This window comes from Mesoplodon bidens (genome assembly GCF_964165515.1).
Source record: "Mesoplodon bidens genome assembly, chromosome: 18".
Lineage (NCBI taxonomy): Eukaryota > Metazoa > Chordata > Mammalia > Artiodactyla > Ziphiidae > Mesoplodon > Mesoplodon bidens.
Genome location: NC_138175.1, coordinates 40,524,537 through 40,550,095, shown reverse-complemented (window position 1 = coordinate 40,550,095; position 25,559 = coordinate 40,524,537). Strand labels below are relative to the sequence as shown.

The 25,559-nt window shown below is 32.9% G+C and overlaps 1 protein-coding gene across 1 annotated transcript in view; it reads right to left on the bottom strand.

Annotated features, from left to right (window-relative positions):
* URI1 (URI1 prefoldin like chaperone) overlaps nt 1–25,559 on the bottom strand; it is a 65,579-nt gene that overhangs the window by 21,044 nt on the left and 18,976 nt on the right. The window contains exons 2-4 of the mRNA XM_081216184.1: nt 17,075–17,109; nt 4,669–4,747; nt 3,472–3,607 (exon numbers count right to left, since the gene is read on the bottom strand). Of these exons, the coding sequence (XP_081072310.1) occupies nt 3,472–3,607; nt 4,669–4,747; nt 17,075–17,109 (250 nt within the window). The remainder of the gene's footprint in view (nt 1–3,471; nt 3,608–4,668; nt 4,748–17,074; nt 17,110–25,559) is intronic.

Sequence of the window (25,559 nt, the reverse complement as noted above, 5' to 3'; positions counted from 1 at the left end):
TGAATTAAGCAATGGGTCAAAGTAGAAATCACAAAGCAAATTAGAAAATACCTTGAGATAAAGAAAAATGAAAACACAATATACTAAAATTTATAGGACACAGAGAAAGCAATGCTGAGATTTATACCTATAAACAACTACATTAAAAAAAGAAAGATCTCAAATTATAACCTAACTGTATGCTTTAAGAAACTTGAAAAAGAATAATAAACTATATCCAAAGCAAGCAAAAGGAAGGAATAACAAAGATTAGAAATGAACAAAATAGAGAATGGAAAAACAAGAGAGAAAAATCAAAAATAAAAGCTGGTTCTTTGAGAAGACAAACAAAATTGACAAGTCTTTACCTAGACTGACTAAGAAAAAGAGAGACTCAAGTCACTAAAACCAGAAATAAAAGCAGAGATGCCTTTATAATCACATATAGAACCTGAAATGAAATATGCAGTAAACCTGCAGGAGGAAGAATAAAAAGCAGAATCTTAAATAAAAAGCTAAATTAAAAAAACAGAAAGAAAAGTGAGACAATATTACTTATTTTACAGAAACAGGATTATAAAAGAATACTGTGAACAGTTGAATGCCAACAAACTGAATAACCTAGAGAGACAAATTCCTAGAAACATATGGACTACTAAAACTGAAATGAGAAGAAACAGAAAATCTGAGTAGACGTAGAACAAGTAAGAAGACTGAATCAATAATCAAAAACCTCCCAACAATGAAAAGCCCAGAACAGAGACTTCCCCGGTGGTCCAGTGGTTAAGGATCCATGCTCCCAATGCAGGGGGCCTGGGTTCAATCCCTGGTTGGGGAACTAAGATCCCACATACCGCAACTAAGCCCAAGTGCCACAACTACTGAGCCCCCGTGCTCTAGAGCATGCGCAATGCAACTAGAGAAGCCCACATGCCACAATGAAGAGCCCACAATGAAGACCCAACACAGCCAAAAAAAAAAGCTCAGAACAGATGGCTTCACAGATGAATTCTACCAAACAAAGAAGAATTAACACCAATTCTTAAACTCTTTCAAAATAGTGAAAAGGAATACTTTCTATGAGGCCAGCCAGACGAAGACACTAAAAGAAAACAATAGGTATTTCTCAACTGCAAAGAAAATTTATGATCACATAAAAACCTGTACAAAAAGGTTTATAGCAACTGTTTGTAAATGCCAAAAAACTGGAAGCAAACCCAAATGTCCTTCAATAGGTAAACAGAAAACCTGTGGTACATGCATGTAATGGAACACTACTCAGCAATAAAAAGGAATGAAATTTTTCATACACAGAACCTAGATGAGGCATTATAGTGAGTGAAAGAAGTCTCAAAAGGTTACCTAGTGCATGATTCCACTTATATGACATTCTAGAAAAGGTGATAGATCAGTGGTTGTCAGGTCTTGGGGGTAGAGGTAGGGTGTGACCACAAAAGGGAAACATTGAGAGAGTTTTTGGTGTGGTCCCATGTCCTAAGGTATATCCTGTATCCTATTCTGTTTCCTGATTGTGGTGCTGGTGAAACAAATCTTTACAAGTGTTGTAACTCATAGAACTGTATACCAAATAAAAAGTCAACTTTGCTCTGATAATTTTAAAAAATAAAACACTTTAAAAAGCTGGTCATATTCATGTTAAATGGCAAAATGCCAGATGTGAGCAAAAGGGTAGGACACTGAGCTTGCCATCTTCCTCTTACAAATGATCTTCCTCTGAGTCACTGTCTCTGAATCCTTTTATTGTGGTGTTAAATCCATTTTGTCCTGTATTTTGATTACTTTTTAAACATGCAATGACCTCCCTTCACCTTCCCCAATCACTCTGTTGACACTGAGGTAGGTATGTTTAACCTGCTTTATTTCTTCTGCCTTAAGGAAAATAAAGTATCTTTTCTTAATAAATGTTAAGTACAATAATATGCCTGAACAATTTCTTCAGTTATTATGAATTATTATAAAACTGTGTGATAACAACTTTTTAGAATTCATTTAGCAAAATAGATTCTCAAACATAATTTATTATTTATGTATTCTGAAAATTATTTTAGATAAATATCGACCCGAAAAGTCATCGTTTTGGTCACTTCCTAAAACCGTATTTAACATTGGAAAGTGATTTACCAGAAAATATTTTTCTATTCTATTAAAAGTATTCTTCCATTAATATAAGTCAAATTGATTCTAAAGCTTTCTTTGCTGAAATATCCATATGAAAATCAAAGTGAACAAACTTCAAAAGACTATGAACTGATTTCATATCAGCAGAGTTACCCCAGTAGATAAAGAAAGCCTTCACCATTAAGAAAGGCCTTTAAAGAATTATGCCCATTCTCTTTGCTCTAATATACATGACTTACTTTAATGTAGAAATGCCAAAAGAATTATCATCGCCAGAAATTATACACAAGCCAAACAATAAGATTCTGATTAGTGGCATAAAAGATCAAAATATATATCAATTATAAACTTATAGGAGTTGATTTGTAATTAGAGTCTCCAAATATAGATTCCAGAATTTTCACTGAGTAAATGAGTTCTCCAACTAGTACCCACTCATGTATAAGTGAAATAATTTCAGCTTCAGAAAACTCAGCTGTTTTCTATCTACATGACCTCATTTATACAGAAGGAGCCTCAAAAATTTATTTTCAGACGCATATTTAACTAGAAGGCTAAAAATCAGGTAGGGGTGATATTATACTATCAATTTAAGTATGCTATTACAGAAATAAGAACATAGATTAGATATTAAATAAAACTAATTTTAAAACGCAACTAAGCTAGCACCCAAGCCAACCCATCCAACTACACAACGTGTGTGTGTGGATATGTATAAATCAATAAACGATATCACAGATAAAGAAAACTAGAACTACCTCAATAAAATGAGGCAGAAACCTCAAACCACTTAAGTTTAAGGGTGACATTTTAGGTAGCATCTCTCCCCACCTGGTCTTTTCTTCTGTAAAATGGAAATGTGACTTCTTCCAAACCAAAATGCATGGTTAAGAACTGTTTCTACTTTTGCAAATAGGTATTTATCTTAGTTCAATAAAGAGAAGGAGAAGGAAGTAAATTCCTTCTCTGTGCTAAAGTATTAAAAAGCGGAAGTCTATGAAAAGCATCTAAAACAAACCAATTATAAAGTATCAAATGACCCCAATTCTTATACCTATCCAACTTCTACCTACAAAACCATATGTGGTAACTTTTACACTTGGTAATTTCCGAAAACATACTAATGTGGGTGACATTTCCAACCAGATGTTCCATTCTCCAGCCCACATTCTCAAATGCTGGATCAGCTCAAACTACCTCCAATTCGAAAGAATCACAAATAGCCTGGATATTTGTTATATTTATCTAATAAATCAATGGAAGGTACTTTTAATAGCAAACAGTCCATCAGCGTGGCACTTTGTGAACCAATACACATCCAGCAAAGAAACATCATTTATAATTGGTACATACGTTCTTTCCGGTGCTCAACTAAGCCCACAGCCTGCTTTGCTGAACATTTTGCAAACCAATTGTCCCCAAGTAAAACAGTGACTTCATTAGTATGGACAAGTTTTCCTGGCATGAAGGCAAAGGGGCCAAATGGTACCTATTGTTTAAAAAAAAAAAGGGGGGGGGAGGCAAAAAAATTAAAAACACTAAAAACTACATTTTATAAAGCAGCATTAAAAGCTCTGTGTGAAGGTCCTTTTTATCTCTACACTAGGAAAAATAAAATGTCAATTTCATGGAAATTTAACATTATATTAAAATTTCACTAGGAAAACCTATAGAAAATTGTTTTAGGTTAATAAATCAACATTAAAACAAGAAAAGAGCATATTTACATATAGCTTTCAGAGAAATTAGTGTTGCTTCTGAATGTCTATATTTTTTGCTCATTCATAAATCTAAATGAAAGCAAACTAGAAATAAAATGTTAAGTTAATAAAGAATAACTTTGATTTTTAAAAACTGAAAATTATTTCTGAGAAAACAGTCTCTTTTTTGAGCGAAACAGGAATTAACAAATGCATAGCTTTAAAGGGTTTACAAAATTTACGAAATATTTGAGCTGGTATAATAAAGAACAATACATTTTCAAAATATTTGGGCTAATTTAATTAAGAACACAGTTTTCATGAAAAAGAATATTTATGCAATGAAAGAATCTAATTCAGGGCTCACGAATAGACTGCTATGTCGATATGAAACATCATGCAAACAAAAATCTGCAGCACCTTTTTATATAAAATCAATGTTCTAGGGTTTAATTCTGTGAATTACACAACATTATGGTGTATTCCTGCTCTGGCTAACAGGAAATGACTACATGCCACATTTCTGTTGTAACTAGTTTTCTAACATAGTAAATTTGCATACCAAATATGTCAAATTTTATGCTAACATTTATGCCATCATAACATGATAATTTAATATAAATCTGAAAAAAGGCAAAGTACATACCAACTATTACTACAATTAGTGTATTATTATAAAGTAAAACAAAAACAAACCTTCCTTGCTATGGTAGCTACCTCTGATCGAGGCCATCAGGGAGGCAATTTGTGAATCAATACACATAAAGCAAAGAAACGTCTTTTTACTCTACACAGTTAATATCTTTACAAGAGACAACATATTACTTTAAAAGAAACACACCAAACATACCATGATATTATAAGACAACTTATCAGGCAAGGTACTGAGTCTTTCTTCAAGGGCATTATAGTCATTATCTACTTTCTTCCTGTTGACAAAAAAATACCAAATACTAAATTAATACACAAATTAACAATTCCTCGAGTAGACTATGTATCATAAGACAAGCTAATCAAACACCTAATTTTAGCAATTTAAAGATTAAAGTGTTTTTTAATTTTAAAATCGTGTTTTTATAAAATTTAGCAATGGCATTATTCCACCATACATATATCAAAGAATAAAGACTCTCAGGGACATTAGCTTTTAGATGTAGAACACACACATTTTGAGAATTAGTGTTCCCTAAGGTAGAGGATCATCTAAATTAAATAAAATTTGGAAATTAAGGGAGACAGTGAGTTTGCAGGGACACGGGCTCAAGATGAAGGAAGAAGATAAAAGCTTTTGACTAAATAAACACTGGTTTTGGAATAGAAATCACGAACACAAAATTTGATCAGATGCTTCAGTTCTCCTCGGAAAACTTTAGGTTGAAAAATGTGGTGGAGTCATCAACCCTTCAGTTATTCATACTAATGTTATTAAGGTGAGAGACAATCAATCAGGGGCTAAAAGAAATTAGGTAGAGGTAATATAAAAAGCATTTCGATTGGGCCTTGGAGTCTGTTCCATGTTTTATCTAAACAGAGCCACCTAAATAAAGTAATTTCAAACCACTAAAGGATGTAATTTTGTAGGAGCAGAAATGGTCATATGTTTCCACACTGTGAACCCTACTCAGTTCTCACACCTGCTGGAACTGAATAGCCCTACAATGAGATACCTCTTTTCAAACCTCCTCTGGATATGAGGTTTCCTAATGGTTGCCTGCTAGGCAGCAGGCTGCAAGCAAAACCAGAGCACTGAAATTTTTTAAAGCAGACAGGTGGTGGTCTCAATTTTAAAAAATAACAAAAACAAAAAACTCATCATTTCAGCAAGTAATTTAAAAGAACATGTAGATATGGCTCAATTAAAATTAGAATAAATTGCAGCATAGATAATCACTCTCCAGATAATAAAAATGGCTGCTTTATAAAAATCATGGAATTGGTTTCAGTTTACTCCTTAGCTCCCCTAAAGCAAGAGTAACATAATAAAAATCATCCCATTTAGTCTTAAAAATACCAAGAAATTTCACATATATATTGTTATTCATCCTAAAATATTCCTGCAGTAAATGTCACTTATCAACATTTTCCTCTTACAAAAGAGAAAACAGAAGGAAAATGGAAAAAAACACACGTTTAAGAGAAATTAGATCTACTCTATCAAGGAGAGGTAAGCAATAAGCAATGACCTTAACCTAGGTCTTCTGACCTGTATTCTTTCAAGCAAGAGTTTTCATTTTCTAATGTTCTAGTGTTTTTTAAAAAAATTTCCTCTTGAATCCTTTTTTATAAATAAACATAAAATGTCTTTATTTGTTTAAGGCAAAAATGATCCTTCTGGATACATTTTTATATGAATAAAATGTTAGGAAACTTCATGAACAGGGCTATATACCAGAAAGAACATGGCTTTGAAGTCACACCAGAGGGTCAATCCCAGATTCACCACTTAACATAAACAAATTAACCCCAGTTGTAGTATCTTCAATGGTAAAATTGGAATAATGCCTAACTATCGCACAGATTCAAAGAGGGCTAAATATAAACGGTCTAACACCCTGCCCAGCACTGTACATCTACACTGAGCATCCAATGACCCTTTTTCCATGAAGCATCAAAAAAACCCCAATTCTAAAATTTTAAAGAAAGACTATATTACCCACTAAGATAATTCTACTATGTCAAATTCATTCAATTTGATACAAATAGCACAACTTACTGCTAAAAGTATAGCTAAATGTAACAATTCAGGAAGCTTTTGGAAACAGGATTGGTGCAAGCAATAAATGGGATACTGTCCATAAAGATCTGATGTGACACAATACCTGCACACAGTGAACTCAGTATTAAATCTACAAACACTAGCAGTTTTAGATAAGTAATTTTGCAAATGCTTAGATGTCTAAATGTTCCTACAATCGTTAAACAGCTAGTATTCAAGTTAGCATTCAATATATACTATTCCGGTAAATACACCTGAAAAGGGGGGGACTTTTAACAAAACATCTCTTTTATATATTAAAAGAACAGTACGTTCAATCAAGGTGCTACAAGAGATCAATATCAGTATTATTCCAAAGCACGCATATTCAGTTTTAAACTTATCAATAATTCTCTCTATAACAAAAATGTGGACACATTGGAGAACAGTTTAAGACTGGAGTTGCTATTTCTAAATTTTGAATTGTTTTCTAAAAATACAAAAAGAAAGGAGAAGATAATTTAAAAAGCAGCTCATGAAGAAATCCTTTTTGAAGGGAGGCAAGTAGGAGTCAAGCAGTGTCTCTGGGAGAAATTATGGCTTGAGGAACTCTCTCCCTGAAATTCCCACTAGTGGAAATATCCAGCATCAAGTGCCTGGTCAAACAGTTATCTCCATGTAGTCCCTCTCATACTTAGGGCTTAAATAATCCCATTAAAGATCACAAAGCCTATAAAACAGAAAACGAAAAAATGACTCTAAGAACTAATGTGTTATGGAAGGTTGTACCTATCTTTATTTGTACCAAAACTGAATAGCTTTTTTTCTATTTTGCCACTGAGAAATATATAACTAAATTTTTGGAGACTGTAAAATATGTAGTCAAAGAAGAGACTGCTTAAAATGATTCTTTTCAAATGGAAAATAAAACCCAGATATAGTTAGGATAAACCTCTAAAGCCTACTTATTTATTCTATATAGACCTCTTTGTTTGGCTTCACCGTATCTGATCCTTACAGATTAGGTTCAGCCTTCAATTCTTAATTTAAAAGAATTATCCAATAAATAACATTTAATTTGCATCAGACATCCTCATGCAATGATCCTTATAGAAAATAAGAACTAAAGCACTGCTATAAGGCATATAAGAAACTTTTATAATCTTCTTTTGAGTCTTGCTAATCATGTGCTATAATATAATAAAAGCCTTCTGATAAGCATCTATTGTTATTAAAAAGCAGCAGCAAAAAAAAAGGACATAACTACAAACTAGCCTTAACCTTAAGGATGAAGATCAGGACAGATCTCATGAGAAATACCTTATTTTCATAAGGTATTAATAAAAAGTATGAGAGACAGTAAGTTAAATGATGTGTATGCTCAAGTAGTTATAGGTGAAGTATGCAGATGTCCACAATTTACTGTGAAATGCATCACAAAAAAATGGATTCAGGGTTGAGGTATGGATAGACATGTGATCAAGGTTCATCTATTTAATTCTTTCAATTTTTCTGTATGTTTGAAGATTTTCATAATAGAATACTAAAAAAGGAGATGGGAGAAATATAAGAGGAACTCCTTATTTTTAATTGTCTTCTTAAATGCAACAGATAAAAGAAAATCTTTGTAAAGCAAAAGAAAAGGTTCTACATCCCTTCTTTGAGACAAGTGATTAAAGACTCCAATTTCCAGCTTTCAATAATAAAAAAGGAAAATAAATCACTGAAATAAAATTTTGTTAATTTTCACTTTAATGTATGAAGTTGGAATAGGCAGAAAACAGACATTAAGCCCATTTAAAAAAACATCTCCTCTGTCATTCTCTTTACCTAATATCCTAAACAAAAAAGCAGAAAACATGAAGAGATGCTTAAAGGGAAAAAAGGGAAAGGGCTTTACATTAGTGTTAATATTTGGGCTGATCTGGGGCAGAGTTAATGCTTTCAAGTTTTTCATTTAAAAAATTATAAAACCCAAAGGTTTTGGAATATATATGAATAAATATACAATCTTCTTTAAAAATGATTTTTAGTCCATCATACCCACTCTAGAATGTCCCATTAAGCATCCAAGAAACCTTTGTTTCAATTCAATTCACCATTTATTGAGTGCCTGCTCTGCAACCAAGCCTTATGCCATATGCTGCAGGGATCATCACTCAAATATAGCATGTCTTTTTATTTTGCAATGCTTCTCTGTTAAAAAGATCCACTGGCTTGATGGATGCCTCAGTTTCTACCCCAAAAATTAAGAAAATAGAGGAATACTGAATTCAGGCATTGTAAAGAGAGAAATCTTTTCGTTTCTAAAGAAAGGAATTACTGATTTTTTTAAAGTATCCTCTTAAGCAGCATAAAAAATTATCAAGGTTATATTAAGCAATAAAAACATTCTTGAAAGACGGATCTACATTGTTGTGCCTTCTGCAATCTGATGGGAAGGGGAACACTTTTAACAATTTAAATGTATCTGTATTAAATCAACAGCATTTTAAAAAAATGGTCATGGCAAAATAAAATACTATCAAGATAAATGATAGTATTCAAAATTCAGGCAATATGGTCTCATATTCCTTTTCCTCAACTCATACCTAGGGAACATATCAGAAGATGCTGATGAAATAATCCATGTTCTCTATATTTTATGAGTCTATCAGGAAACTTTATTTTTAGAAATAGGTAACAGATGAACCTAAATATAAAAACTTACAATTTTTCAAAAGTTTAATGAAACGAAATTATCCAAAGAGAGACAGACGCAGCTAACATTCTACGAGATTTCTTCAATTGACATTTTCAACAACGAGACAACAGAGTACAGTGGATATACACAGCAAAGCTGGGAGAGAGGAATTTGTGCCCTCTACCAACAACCATGCACATGTAACTTCACACTTGTCAGTTATCATTGGTACCTGTTTCTTCATCAGTATTCTTTTGCTCTAAGAATAGAATGAGATGTGAATTCAACGTCAGAAAGTTTAAAAGTTATATAAAAACACATTAAGTGTGAAAGAAATGCCCTCAAAGTGCCTAAGTCTTAGCTTTAGGTGATGAGTTTATAGGCAATTTTTATTTTCTTTATTTTCCAAATTTTCTACAACTGATACATATTTCTGTAACAAATCAGGAGGGACTTTTAAGAAAAGATGACTTTAGATGTGATAATTTATAATTGACTTAAGCTTTGAATGTTTGTGCCAGTTTCTACTTAAATCTAAGCATAATTCATAAGTTTTATCATTTCAATTTCTTGTTTTCTATACTTTAGAAAAAAAGGAAACTTCTGTTTGTTGTTCATAACCCTTTATGGTCACTGACACCTATAAAAAACTGATAAAAACTCTAGATCTTTGCATAATATTTTGCATAAATTTCAATAGATATTTTGCATAAATATTTTGCATAAATTTCAATAGAAGTCCACTCATAGATCCCTTGATGTTACTGTTTTTTTCAAGAGGTCTTACATGAGGAAAAAAATAGCAATCCTGGCTTTGAACGCACCAAATACATAACATTCTCAAAATTATCTATAACTTGCTTGATTTAAATAAAAAGAAAAATGGGAAAACTATCACCAATTTGGTCATGAGTTCAAAATAAATTAGTAAAAAGGTTAAATTGTACACATGCCTAATTTTTTTACAGCTTACATTTTCCTTAGTCATACACTGATAGCCACACCTCCTTTTGTCTTTAGTACATCAGAATTTAGACTTTTGTATCTCGAAACAAGAGCATGAACTCTAGATTATCACTGAATGATACACCTCTCAGTCAAGCATTGTTGTTGCAATATTTACCCTTCGGCCTCAGTGCTCTGTGCTTGAAAGTTTTATTGCATGCTGCTCTCATTTTATAAAATAAATAAATAAAAATGAACGAAAACCGAAAAAATCAAGAGTGCAAAGAAATGTAGTTTTCAAACCTAATACGGTTAAGACAAAGATGAAAAATCATAAGGTGTCCAAATCGCATTGAGGTGTAGCCTCAATCAGATATATCAAAATACTCACTGGACTTAAGCTGACTGTGAGAAACTGTGAACCAAAATACACAGACACTGGAAATATATTCAAAGACTATGTTCTAAACGATGAGATGTCATTAGGGATTTTTTTTTTTATAATAGTTTACACTCTTGGGGGGAAAAGAATTCCCCTATAACATATAATTTTGCCTTCTATTTTCAGAAATGTTTTAAGTATTAAACTAGTGTGGTTTTTCCAAAAACATGATATAAAGGTGAGGGGACTCCTAGAAGTTAACAAATTCTAATTACAGTTTAAAAATCATTAACTCTTTTAAAAAAGAAAAGAAAAAAACCCTAAGCACTTACAATTTGACCACAGTGACACAAACAAGAATTAAGAAGCTGAAGGAAATAAAACAAAATGTCTTAAAAAGTGAGAGGGAGAGAATTAGCTTCTCTTCAGAATTATGAGTAAGTCTACCTTTATTCTTTTATTTCTACCTTTCAGTAAACATGTATTCATTTTATATTCAAAATAAAAAATTTTAAACTTAATACAGATTTTGTTTCTTAAAAAATCATTCTTAAAACATTCAACTTGAATCTTTTTTCATCTTCATTTGCTTTGAAACAGCATACACAAAAATTTCAAAACTTACTTAACATCCCAACCCGTGTACTAAAACATGACACCAGAAAAAAAAAAAACCTGAAGAATGACAGAGAAGAGCGTTTTTATATATGATTCCTCCCTCTTGCCCTTGCCCCTAAGGACATTTTCATAAATAACAACAGAAATCCCAACAACAAAAGTATGTAAAATCTTCAGAAAACTGGAAGATTTTACAACACATAAAAATAAAAAAGCCCCAACAGAGGGCCTGCCTGTACAAAACAGTGACTGAAAACTTTGTGGTCAGTAAAATGAAGACTCTGAAAAATATGGTTGCCAAACTTACCTAACATTGAGGAGTGAACTCATCATCATGAATAAATGTTCTTAAAGTATTAAAGGTATGCAGATCGATATTTCATATAGTATGCATAAAAAATAAATTTTATATAAGCATATGAAGGCAAGGCAAGAAAACACTGTTTCAGGTAACACATGAGAAACACACTATAAAACCACAGCACTGTTCTAAAATAGTTCAGTGCTTTTGTGGGGCAAGGTATCCCTCAAAAACATCAGAGGTAGATATAGATATTCACCTATTTGTACTGACTAACTAGAAAGAGGAATTGAAAGAAAGAAGGGGGGGGGGAGAGAGAGAAAGAGGGAGAGAGAAAGAGGGAGAGAGAAAGAGAAAGTGAGAGTGAGAGAGAAAGAAAGAAAGAAAGTAAAGAAAGAAAGAAAAAGAAAAGAAAGAAAGAAGGAAGGAAAGAAAGAGAAAGAAAGAAAGAAAGAGAAAAAAGAAAGAAAAAGAAATCATCAAATCTTCACCTGTGATTTTTATCTATTTAGGCATGCTCTCTTGGTTATTTCTCACTATATACTTTGACTATAACCTATGCTAGAAACTAATTACTCTTTTTCTTAAAATACAATTTTTTCCAGTTTCCTTTGAAAAATAACAAATGTCAAGTTTGCTTTACAATCCCCCCTCTCAAAACTCACATGCTTCAGAATTTTTACATCCAAATTTAAAGCTATTCTTTCTAAAATTAAACATCTGAGCAATATAAAATAGCTTTTTCTATATTTTCATTTAAGTTTGCTTCGGGTAATTTCATAGATATCTTTACTACTTAAAACTCTCAAGATGGGGCTTCCCTGGTGGCACAGTGGTTGAGAGTCCGCCTGCCGATGCAGGGGACACGGGTTCGTGCCCCGGTCCGGGAAGATCCCACATGCCGCGGAGCGACTGAGCCCGTGAGCCATGGCCGCTGAGCCTGCGCGTCCGGAGCCTGTGCTCCGCAACGGGCGAGGCCACAACAGTAAGAGGCCCGCATACCGCAAAAAAAAAAAAAAAAAAAAAAAAAACTCTCAAGATAATTTGCAGGAAACAAGACTTTTTTTTTTTTTACACAATTCATATGCATATAATTTATGATTACAAACAGTGCCTAACATACAGATGATTTGTATGTGCCAGGCATCAGATACCACATTCCATTTAATTCTCACAAATCAACACAAGTAATGAGACTTCTTTTTTCTGTGGGACATGTTCAACAGAAGTCATCTATAGTGCATTAAAAATGACCATAAATTTTTTGTCACTCCTCCCACCAACACGTGGAGTCTATTTCCCCACCTTTTGAATTTGGTCTAGTTTTATGAGTTCCTCTGACCAACAGAATGTGGCCTTGCAGCTTCCATTCTTGCTGCCCTTATAGCATCATGTAAAGTAAGCAAGATAAAAGAGCACATGGAGAGTGAGGCCCAGCTAACAGCCAAGCACTAGCCACCAGACTTGTGGGCGAGGCCATTTTGGGCAACCCAGCTACCAAAAGGCTGCAACCACACGAGTGAGCCCAAACAAGATCAGGAGAATACAACAGAGGTAAGTCCAGTCCAATATGCACAACCAAAGAACCATATATAGGTAAATGGTTGCTGTTTTAAGCCAGTACATTTTGGAGTAATTTTATTAAAAAACAATAAATAATGGATACAACAGCTTAGCAAGGATGTATTTTGAGTTGTATAAGTCATACTCTCAAGTCATGTGGCCATTATTTATTTAAAAAAAAATAAATACCAAAAAATATTTGGTAACTCTAAAAATCAGACATTTGACACACAATGAAGTTCATGGGAACATAAAGAATAGGAGTTAATTAATGACTGAAGACAATCTCCAAAGTAGAGTATTAAATGTACAGTGTACAGTGTGATTTCATTTTTATCAAAGAGTGGGAGCATAATATAAATATGTGGATGAATACACATACATATACGTACATACATATACGCACACACATACATACACACACCCCTTGTGCAAATAATTTCTGAAAAGATTCACAGGGAACTGGTAAAGAGCAGTCGTTTACCAAGAAGAGAAGTGAGAACTGGAAGACAAGGGTAAGAGGGAAACTACATACCATTTATACCCTTTTGTACTTCTTCAAGTTTGAACTCTATAAATATACTGCCCAATTTCAAATTTTTAATTTAAAATTTAAACAGCTAATATGCAATTTTCTATGTCTTTAGGATATATACCGAAATATTCCCAGATGAAATGCTTCAGAGTAATGTCAAAATGGAGGTGGGGGTAGAGGGTAGGATAGGCTATTTTGAAAGGAAACAAACAGTTCAGATGCAATCATGAGTTGATAATCATTGAATCTGAGTGATGGGTACATGTGGGTTCAGTACAGAACTCTGTCACCCTTTGTTTGAAATTCTTCATAATAAAAATTACTTAAAAACATTAATATAAAGCTTTAACAATACCACTCAGGAAGCCATCTCTCCATCATGATATAAGAAGACAATGGCATGAATACAAAATATTCAGGAATATTTACAAAGCTTTGGAGGGTTTTTTGGTTTTTCCTTCTTTCTTCATCTGACAATTAGTTAAATTTGTCAAAAAAGATTTCAGAGTTACTATTAATATTTATTGAGTGCCAGTGTGGATGTTCTATAGACATTGTCTCACACTTTACCTTCAAGTTTAGTAGTTATCATTATCACTTTACAAGAAGAAAACTAAAAATCTCAGTAATTCACCCAAGGTGACAAAGTTAGTAAGTGATAGGATTCAAATGTAGGTCTGTGGCTCCAAATCCCATGTTCTTTAGGGAAGAATTTAAAAGATTAAAAATTACAAATAATCTACAAACAGAATAATCAGCCCCTAGTGGATCAAACACTAGGAAGTATATCCACATTTTAATGAGAAAATAGTGTGTGGATTTTATAATGCCTTATTTCCTGAGTTAAGTAAAAAGGACATAAGGAAAAAAAGTTGTACCTAAAAATTTTCTTAAATCTTCACTAAATTGAAAACCACTATTAGCTCTAAAAGTGATGCACAAATTCTCAACTATTAGGCTCAGACATTTCCTTTTTATCTGTTATTAATTAAACAAATACTATAAACGTCTTTAGGTCACCAAAGTTCTGGGATTTGAGTTAATTTTCTGGAAGAGATTTCTGGGGTCAGACTCCATTGCCCCAGACCATTTTTACTCCTACATTTCTACAAATATTTTTATTTTGTGGCCTACATTAAGAAAAATTTTAAGGTAAAATATTCATACTCATCCCTTAAAGAATCCTTTAAAATTGCACAAATGAGCATAAACATCACTAGCATAAGACTACATTTTTTAAAAAACACGTTGTTTTGCTCATTATATTGGTATATACTCATAAAGAAGGGTAACTTAGGTACATGAATTGTATTTTAGACTATGCTAATGCCAAAGGTTAGAGTGAAAAGCAACATGCTTTTAAAAGCAGTGCATGAGACACCCTTAAAAATAGCTCCAGTCTCTGTTCTTGCTTCCTATCTCTAACCAAATAGCAAAAAATTATTGTGATTTCCCTGTTTAGTGCCCAACTATGAATTTCTCCATGGCAGGGTCTTTCAGTTCCAAACAGCAGCATAATACTGGCATATGGCAGAAACTCAATCTTTTTTGTGGAATTAAGATAATAAAAACATCACAAGAATTCCACAATGCTCCCTAATAGCAATTTCCTGGCTTTCAGAGGAACTGGAGACACTTGGTTTCAGTTTTTTAATATAATAAATTCGTGAATTCACTGGCCATTTGGATTCTAGCAATAGCAGACCCTCAGTAAAAAAACAAACATAAAAGTCTGTTTCCTGAGCCATATTAAAAATAATTCAGAGGAAAAAGCAAATTCTAAGTAGAAAAAATTATTTTAATTGTTTAATGTATAGATAAGGTACTATATTACTTTAAGATATGTGAAGGTAAATATGCTAAGCTGCTTTAGTTTGGAGAGCTATGGAAAACTGGAAATTGAGACTGAGTCATATGAACCTGCCCTGAAGTAAATGTTGCATTTCTGTCTGTCAAGCTCATCAGATTTGGGTACTGCTATAGTACTTATAAAAACATTATACAAAAATTAGCAAATATTTGGTCTTTACTTACTCAAACATTTATTAAGTGCCTATAATGTGCCAAACACAGTAGGAGATGCTGTGGATAAAAGGATGAAAACATGTCCCTTAGCCTTAAAGAATTCTCAGTCTGGTAGGGAAACAACCTTAAACCAGAAGCAAGTTGTTAGTCACACATTTGTGTAAATTAGTATCTATGCTGGGTGAATCAACCTTTTACTAATTTCGTGAATTCCTTACCAAAACCAAAGTCCACATTAATAAAACTTCCCTTGGGAATTATTTGTAAAATGGATCACTTTGGCCAAATGAGCAGGGGAAAAATGGTTAATTCCTTGACCAAGGACTCACATTTCAAGTTTTAACCTGGACTGAATGTTAAATGAAAAGCGAATGGTCCATTATGGAAATACTGACAGACTTAACCACCAGTGGATGCAACTACAACTCTGCATTTATTGAAAATTAATGAAGTCCCTGAATTTTTATTTATAAAGTGGATATTATTTAGTTTTAGATTATTTCTGCAAGCCAAAAGTCAGAATTTAATAAAATGATGTGTACAGATTGCACCGATTTTCACTCTTATCCACTGCCTGCAGCCTATGTGCATTTAAACCAAAAAACATTTGATATACACTAACTATAAATTATTTCCTTGGAGATCTCTCAGGCATGAAGAAAAAGCCTCTTAAAATAAATTCAAAATATTATGTGCTTGATGGTGTATAACCAAAGGTTTAATCTCACCGCTAAAGGGGCAGTTACCATGATTTTGCAATAACCCTGCAGACAATAATCAAGACAGCTTTTGTTGTTCTCACTAAAATCTTCGTAAACACAGCATGGATATATTGTAATTTGATATCTGTAAGATCAACAGCTATACCTCATGACAACTCATAAGATTTTATTCACCATTAAATTGAGCATTTTCCTCACAAGACACAGGAAAGCGTGTTATTTACCAAGCATTGTCCTATTAACTATAGATTAGCACATTAAAATAGATATGCTTGCTTTCTCTCTGCACTCTAGAAAAGTGTGGTCTCTAAATCAAGTTCTGAGATGCAGGCACTTAATTAGATTTTTCAAACTTTGGGAAAATGTATCTGTGCACATTCCCATCATTATTTTAAAACAACTGATTCAAATTATTATTCTACTACATATATAAAAAATAGTCCCCAAATAGAGCTATGATTAGTCAGGTTCAAAAATTCCTCTGTCTCCACTTCATAATGCTAGTAACACTATTCTAACTTAAAAAAAAAAAAAAAGGACAAGAAAAGAAAGGAAAAAAGAAAGCAATTAGAATAAACACAAATGGTGACACAACTTCAGGAAATCAGGGAACATGTAATTCAGTAAATGATGAAAGACAATATAAATTAGTATCAAAAGGATTCAAAATGGAGATTACTAGAAGAATTCAATTATGGGATACAAAAAAATGTGTATGCTTTATTTAAATACAAATAGATGACCTCATTAGTATTTCAGAAATGTAATAAAACCATCTTTCACTCACCAATGCTGGATTTTCTCTTGGCAGTTAGTGACCACCTGTCATGAAAACAGATAACTACTCATGAAAAAACAGGGCTATGCACAAAGCTACAAAATCATTCTATCAGAAAACTACAACACTGGCTTTACAGATTTAAAAGCACCTCAATATACATTTTTATTTGTCAAATGCACAGAGATGTGAATGTTAGTTTTTAAGCAGCACACTTTATCATACCCCTCTAACGCAGGCTGATAACTGCAGAACAAATTACAGCTTTCCGATTCATACTTTGGTACAAAACCCGCTTCATAACTATTAGGTGACATATGATATAAGATAACTAGTATTTTGTACAATCTGAGGCCTGTTTTCAATGTTACATATTTTGTAGAATACACAAATGTTATAAATAACAAAAAAACCAATGTAACATCCACATTTCATCAGTTAAAAAAAAAATGACAGTAGTGAAAGTACTTTATTTTGTCAGTATATCTCCAAATGTTTTCACCTGTAATTTTTATTCTGATGCACTGAAAATGAGTAGAGTGTTATTTTTCTACTACATTTCAAGAAGAAATACTTGGGATAAAGAGATGCTCTGAACAGCCAATTTGTCCCCCCAATGAATTATGATAAAATTTTAAGTACTTCATAGCCAGCTTAAGCTATGCTTGTAATACTAAAACAGTGAAATTAAACATAAAAGCTATTTGTTTTCCTTGGAGCTATTTCAATAGGTTCTTAAAATGCTCAGAAAACAAATTAAGAACACTAACCAGTAAGGAAAAAAAGAACACGTGAATGACAATTTAAAAAGAAAAAAACACCACTGTTTTCAAAGATTACTAATCATGTTTTTAAACTGCCCATTAATAAAAATTTTTAAACAGTAATCTCAAATACTGTAGCACCATTTTAGAGACAGAAACTAAGGGATAAAAACCAATATGCTTAATATAATGTCACATGAAAAACATAGCAGTATACATGGTTTGAAACACTGCTCTTGTTCACTGTTCTAAATACCAATATTGTATCTTATATAAGCTCCATGTTTCACCCAAAAATCACAACTCTTTTTTTTTTTGGCCTGTCACTAAATCCCTCTATTTTATAACATTTAATTCCTGAAGTAAATGTCTTCCTTTAGGACATTTTAAATAAATACTAAGGCAGCAATTCTGTACCAAAATGCATGCTGTAATCAGATACCCAACCATACTACACATTAACTCAGCATAAAAAGTCGGTTTTAGAATAAACATCTCTCAGTAAGTATCAATCACACAGCAACACTTAATAACAGTGATAATGTACAATAGAGTACTGACTTTACATCTGGAAGAACCAGGCTAAAACTACATCAATCCATTTCACTGTTTCTGATTCGGCAGTAATTATAAAATAGACAAACAGAATTAAATGTAAATTGAAAAGGAAAAAAATCTTCATGAAATCCTTTTTATAAAGTTTCTATTTAACAACCCTATTAAAAGATGAGACCCAAAAACAGTCAGGATGCTTTCCAATCCCAATGCATGTGTTTCCAAGCATGAAGTGAGCCAAAAGCACAAAAAGAAAAGCCCTGCAAACCATAAGAGCAGAATGTTCATTAACCTCTACATGATAATCCTTTCGTAGCTGCATATTAACTAGTTACATATTCATAATCATTTACATTATTTAAAGGACCTTCGATGAAATTTTCTATGCAATATCCATTAGTGACAATGTTAAAGGTTATAGAAGATAAGTCTACTTAATGTTTCCAGGAAGCCTTTTTAATTAGTAAATATGTAAATTTGGCACATATGCTTTTTATGTTTAAAAAACAAGTTCCTGGTAGAATGGCATGTATTCTTGCCATCACCCTTCACTATTTAACTCCACTTTGCTGTAGCTATCTTTCCCCCATCCCTTTTCTTTCCTAAAATAAGTGTCCCCAAGATATTCATGGATAAAAAACCAAAAATCCATTTCATAATTTACAAGAGAAATTTTCACCACCAAAATACTGTCTTCATTAAAGTCTTTATTAGTTTCATCCAGGGTTTGGAACAAGAGTCTTCAGTTAGACATTATCCAAATGTAGGCTAGATATTTTGAGAACCCAAGAAATAAAGGAAAACATGAAAGAGGCAGGTATGAATACATACAATAGCCTTCTGATGGTATGTCTACAGTTAAATCTTTGTTTACATGATTTATAGTCCACCTAATTCCAACAAATATTTGAACCCAAGCAGCTGTATTTGTATTCTGAGATATCTTTCTAGTTTTCTTTTTTATAGCAAATTATTCAAAAAGAAGAAAATTAGTAAACGTTTACAACTTAGCTGCCAAGGAAATCTGTGGAAAGGAGAAAATCTTATGATTCAAAGTTGAACTTATCTGGGTTTTAAAATCTTTTTTTCCTGTTAAGTTAAATAACTCCAAATAACCTTATTTCTTCTGAAATGGACTCAGATTAATTATTATTAAATAAAGTGACTAAGATAGTGAGCCTGGTTCTAAAAGCAACTTTTGAAAAACAAAGCAAAACAACAAAAAACATTTCATTACTTTGTTGTCCTTCACACAAGCTTTTTAAAAATAAGATGGCAATCGAGCAACAATACTAGTTTATTTTTTTTAAGTTAATCTGCCAAAACATGCAACTATTACTCCTAAAGAAAAAAACTTATTGAATCATTTTTATAAAAATAAATGGTTAGTAGGCTTCAAGTATTAAAATAACTGACCTAGTAAATTCTTTAATATAATCACACTTATAGCCAAAAATTTATAAGTAAAATATGTACTTCTGCAGTAGCACAACGCTAAGTCTGCCCTAAAGAAAAACGACTATGAACTGATTTACCACTTAAAAGACACATTCATTCTACCATTAGGGGTCTTTACCTATGGCCCAAGAGTAAGAAAATCCTATGGTACACTTTCTTTATAACTCAAAATTGCCCTTTCCCTAAGAAGTAATAATAACAGTGGTACATGCCAAGACTTCATATGATGAAACAGTTCAATAAGGTGGGTCTTAACCCTTTTCTTAAAGAGAAGAAACCTATGTTCAGAAATGGAGTAACTTCCCCAATATTATATAACTGCCTAAGAACTGATAAGAGATAAAATCAGTTTTAAAACCAGGTCTATCTAATCTCAAAGCCCATACTCACTGTATTAGACTGCTTTCAACCATCGTGAATCTTACTGGGTAAAAGGGAAAGCAGCTGTTTATATCTGCAGTCTTTCTTAAAACACTGACTGATGCTGCTACTTCTCCACCTCCTCCACAAATCCACACTCACACACTAACAAGACCTTGCCAATAATGTCAGGAAAAGCAAATAAGCTTAAACTGACCAATACACTAACAAAAATCTTTATTCCTTCCAATGCCTCATACAACTCCTGGCCCTCTCAGGTCAAGCAAAGTATAAACAACAAGTTTTCCCAAACCCCATTTACGTGTGTGGGGGGCGGGGGGGGGGGGAGGGTAGTGGGATAGCCTTTAATTACTATCACATCTTATCATATTTTTAAGGCACTTATAACTAATCGAGTTAGATGCCCAGGATAACAATGATAGTCTACCCAACAACCTATTTTTCTTTAGGTCAGTGTCCAGCTAACATATATGCGCATTCAGTTACAAAATACTTGGTAAGTTTTAAAACCAATAAACTGTATAGAATACTGGAATAATTTTCCTTTGCTGTTTTTCCTCAGAAGCCACTTTTAAAAAATTGTTATAAAGAAAGGAATGGATAACTTAACATGTATTAAGACCTCCATTACTTATATCCATTTGTGCTACTTGTTCTGGTAACAGACCACAAGGGGGCATCAACCTAGGAGTTTTCCAGGGTAAGAACAGTGCCACATTAAAACTAGACTAGAAGAGAAAGCCTGAAACGGTAAGTTTATGTGTACTTCTCTCAAAAATGCTTCACTTTACTTCTAAAACTTTTCTCACTGTATTGCAATTTCAAATTATCCCTGTACAGGTTAATGTATGAAGTAACAATCTGAGGATTGTACTAATCAGAGCTGTCTACATTTACATGGTTTGCTTCTTTTGCTAGGTTATGTCTTCAAAACAGATCATATAATTTTAAAGCTGCTGAGTCAAAAAGGAAAAAATTATCAGTGGTGGCTAAAACCAATAGATGCTGGACATGCACTATTATCTTAAATGGTTGAAAATAATTTCTTAAAGGACATATTGTCATTAATCAAATAGATGTATAAATGTCATTACCAAAATATATAAGATGTACACTTAAACAAAATTAGTAAAACATTACAGGTCTTTTAAATAAGCCTCTCTGCAAAGAAAGGAGGAAATGACTACAGGTTCCTAAAAAATAAATAGCAATAAGCAGTAATAAACTACAATAAACTGTTTCTGTATAAAAACTTTAAACAAATTTACTTTTTAAATATGCTGAAAAGTGAAAATAACAAAGGTGGGCCTACTACTACCAAAAGTTAACTCCAATTATAAGCCACTGTTAAAACACTTAAATGTTTTTTTCCAAAATGTAGCTCGGATGGAAACAAAATTATCATCTTAATCCTTACTTTTACATTGAGCCCTGTTTTCTCCTACCCAGGCTTCTAATGCATTTCTCATAGTCAAACACAGTCTTTCTTTTTACACAAATATTGGAACCATGTCTAACATGCTTTGGTATTGTACTTCTCATTCCCTTGTTGGTGTTACCTACAAGTTAGGGCTCTTTTCAATCATTTATTATTCATAATGCCAAGTATTCTAATAAATATACAGTTTTCTTACACTGGAAATTTTTTTTATTGTATTGAAGTATAGTTAATTTACACTGTTGTGTTAATTTCTGCTGTACAGCAAGGCGATTCAGTTATACATATACAGACATTCTTTTTCATATTCTTTTCCATTATCCCATTGGAAGTAGTTAAGACTGACATATTTACATCCAGCGATATTTCTAGGAATGAAGCCACTGACATGTTTGGAGGGTTCTGTTTCTGGTATTATTTGAATTAGATATCCAGGAAACTCTAATTGTACTGGATGAAAGAGTAATGAGATATGGGCCAGATTTACTTTATTCACCAATGTACTCACCTGCCATACAGTAAGTGTGCAACAAGTCCTTTTAAAGAAGTATAGGTCTACAATCACTTAGCCAAAATCCTCAGGAAAAAAATGTTTCTCAATTTAGAACTTTTTGTAATTTAGTAAGGTAATACATTACACGTATCATACTTTACAGAACACTTGCAAGGAAACATACGAATGTTCAAAGTAGAATAAAATGCCTCACTCAAATCAGTTCCATTGACAAATGAATATGCAAAAAAACTTAGAAATAACTTTGTTTTCAGTTTTTTAAGACTTCTGAATTGCAGACAGGAGACTGTGACCTGTATTTCTGAATGTGACATACTGCCTGAATTGTAGCTTGCCTGCCTATTGTTTCACTAGAGATATCAATCATTTCCTCTCCATTCCCACACCTTACTCCCTAAAACCCCGCCCTCCTCTCATCTACAATAGGCAGAGGACCCCATTTCTCCATCTGCAACCAGTGTGAATGCAGAGGATCCACACTAACTGGGCCAATCAAGTTTACCCTGGGCCCAGAGAGAGATTGAGGTGATTACAGATACTGGACCCGAAAAGGTGACCACAAAGGGATTTGCACAAGCTAAATATAACAAAGCTGGTCTACAAAGTAACAACAAAAATGTACAAAAAAACAAAACACACACGCACAAATAAAATAACCCTACCCTAGATCCTCCTGGCTTCTTACAGTAAATACTTTCCAAATTTTCATTTCTGTGATTTGTAACTGATGAAGAAAACTTCGTAAGTAAACTTGCTACGTAGAAATGAGAATACGCCTGTGAAGATCTCAAAGAAAACAAATAATTCATTAAAGATAACAGTAGAATGACGGGGAAAAAATATCCTCACAAGTGACAAAACAAATTGAAATGCCACCCTGCACCAATTACAGGAATAAATTTTTATTTTAAAGTAACACTGCCAACTATAGCAAAATTAATACTAAATCACTGCAAGTAGCTATACAGCTTAACTCATTCCAGACTTCTACCTCCAAGTAGGGAGAAAAAGCTGATAACAAACCAGTAATCCCTCTGAAAACTAGAAAAGCCAGATGAATATAAAATCATCTCTTAAAAGGCATCTAAGAATTGCCAAAGCAATGAGAACAAGAGGGACTAAAATTCAGGAGATAACTGTGGAGAAGTGAGTTGATGCTTTTTTCTTGAACAACTCTAGGCACAGGGAAGAGGCTGAGAACTATGTTTTTCCTTAGCAGAAATTTAAAGTAGTCTTGAGAAGGCTGTAATAACAAAATCAGAGACATGAGCGGTCTTAAGCATATGGTTGTTTTCTTCTTGTGATGTGCCAAATTCTGAAGCTGAAAAGGCCAAAAAGCTAAACTGAAAGTGTGAAAAGCAGAGCTCAGGGAACTGATGAAACAAAACTTCAGAAGCATTTAAGGAAAGAAATGTGGTGAACAAACTAGGTTTTCAGATGAAAGCCAAGAAGGAATCAAAGGTGGCTGATACCTTACTAAAACAAAACCCAACCTGCACTCCATTCAGTACCTGCCTGGATTAAGGTATCCAACTCCTATTTTATCAACCTAGCAGAAGGGTGAAAACTTCTCCAGAGAAAGATACCTTCAGGAGTATCTACAATTTTAAAGATACTAAAATATTAATATTTAACTGTAAATACTTCAGGAGTATTTACATTTCTAACATTTAACTAAAAATAACCAAGTTACCAAGAAATAGGGCCATATGAACAAACATCAAGAAGAAAAGAAGAAAAACAACACAAAACAAAAGCAAATAAATATGCAATCTACATACTGGAATTAATAAACTAAAACATTAAAATATAATTATTAATATGTTCAAAAAAATAGTTAAAAGATAGAAGCAATACATGAAAACATGGCATATTTCACTAGAGAATATCTATACAAGAAAAGGATCAAAAAGATAATCTTTAACTGAAATGTCTAAAATGAGCTCAATAAACAGTGTTAACAGGAGATTAAACACAAAAGTCAGAATTTTGAACTGGATGACACATTGATAAAAAATACCATAAATAAAGCCCAGAGATTTAAAAAGAAAACATGGAAAATACAGAAAAGACCAGTAAGAGACATATGAAACACTGTATAACTGAAGATCCACAAAGAGAGGGAAGAGAGAATGTGGTAGAAGCGGTATCTGAACAGATCTTGACATGATTTCCTAAAAATGAGAGAAAGGTATTAACCAACAGATTTGAGAAGCTCTAAGAATCTCAAGCAAGAGACATTTTTTTTTAAATTATATGAAGGCACAACATAGTTACACTGTTGAAAACCGAAGAAAAATGTTATAATCAGCATGAGGGAGAAAGAGCAGGGAAGAGATACAGTACCTTCAAAGAAGCAACAAGAAGAGTCATAGCTCGAGCTAACTTCAACAACAACAAAAAGATGACACAAACTGGAAAATAGGATAAAATCTTCAAGTGTTGGAAAAAAATAACTGAAAATCTATAATTATGTACAGAGCAAATAGATCCTCCAACATGAAGGAAAAATAAAAACATTTTCACACAGAAACAGAATTCTGCACCAGCAGATTTTCACTGGAAGAAATACTACAGGTAATTATGCGATGTGACAGAGGTGTTAGCTAACAAGCTAAGGTGGTAATCACTGTGCAATATATAAATGTATCAAAACAACACACTGTATACCTGAAACTTACACAACAGTATATGTTAATTATGTCTTAATAAAGCTGAAGGGAAAAAAGAACTACTGCAAGAAGTATTTGGAGCAATAGAAAAGCAGAAAGAACTAAAGAGCAACTGTACAGGTAATTTTTTTAAATGTACAGATAAATCGGTATTAATCACATAGAACAATTAAATACTGTATTGTAGTGTTTAAAACACAGAATTAAAATGCATGGAGGCAACAATGCAAGAAGTGGGATGAATGAATGTGTGTTGCAATCTCTAGGAAAAATTTCCCCAATAAAAAAGGATAATAGAAAAAGCTTAGTAAAAGTATATAGTATACTTAGTGCTAACATATACATAAAATAGAGTACTAAGGTACCACGGTGAAAAAGAAAGTATCTTGAACAAGTTAACAGAGGGGAGAAAATACAATAGGATGTGTCTGATTAAATCAAAGGAACGTGCTCAAAAAAGCAGAGAGAAAAAAGAACATAAAAGTGGGTCAAATAGACAATGAGAAACCACTTCACACCCATTAGGATAGCTATTAAAAAAAGAAAGAAAATAAGGTATGTTGGCAAGGATGTGGGAAAATTGGAACACTAGAACTCTTGTGCACTGTTGGTGGGAATGTAAAATGGAGCAGCCACTGTGGAAAACAGTATGGTGGTTCCTCAAAAATGAAACACAGAATTACCATATAATCCAGCAATTCCACTTCTGGGT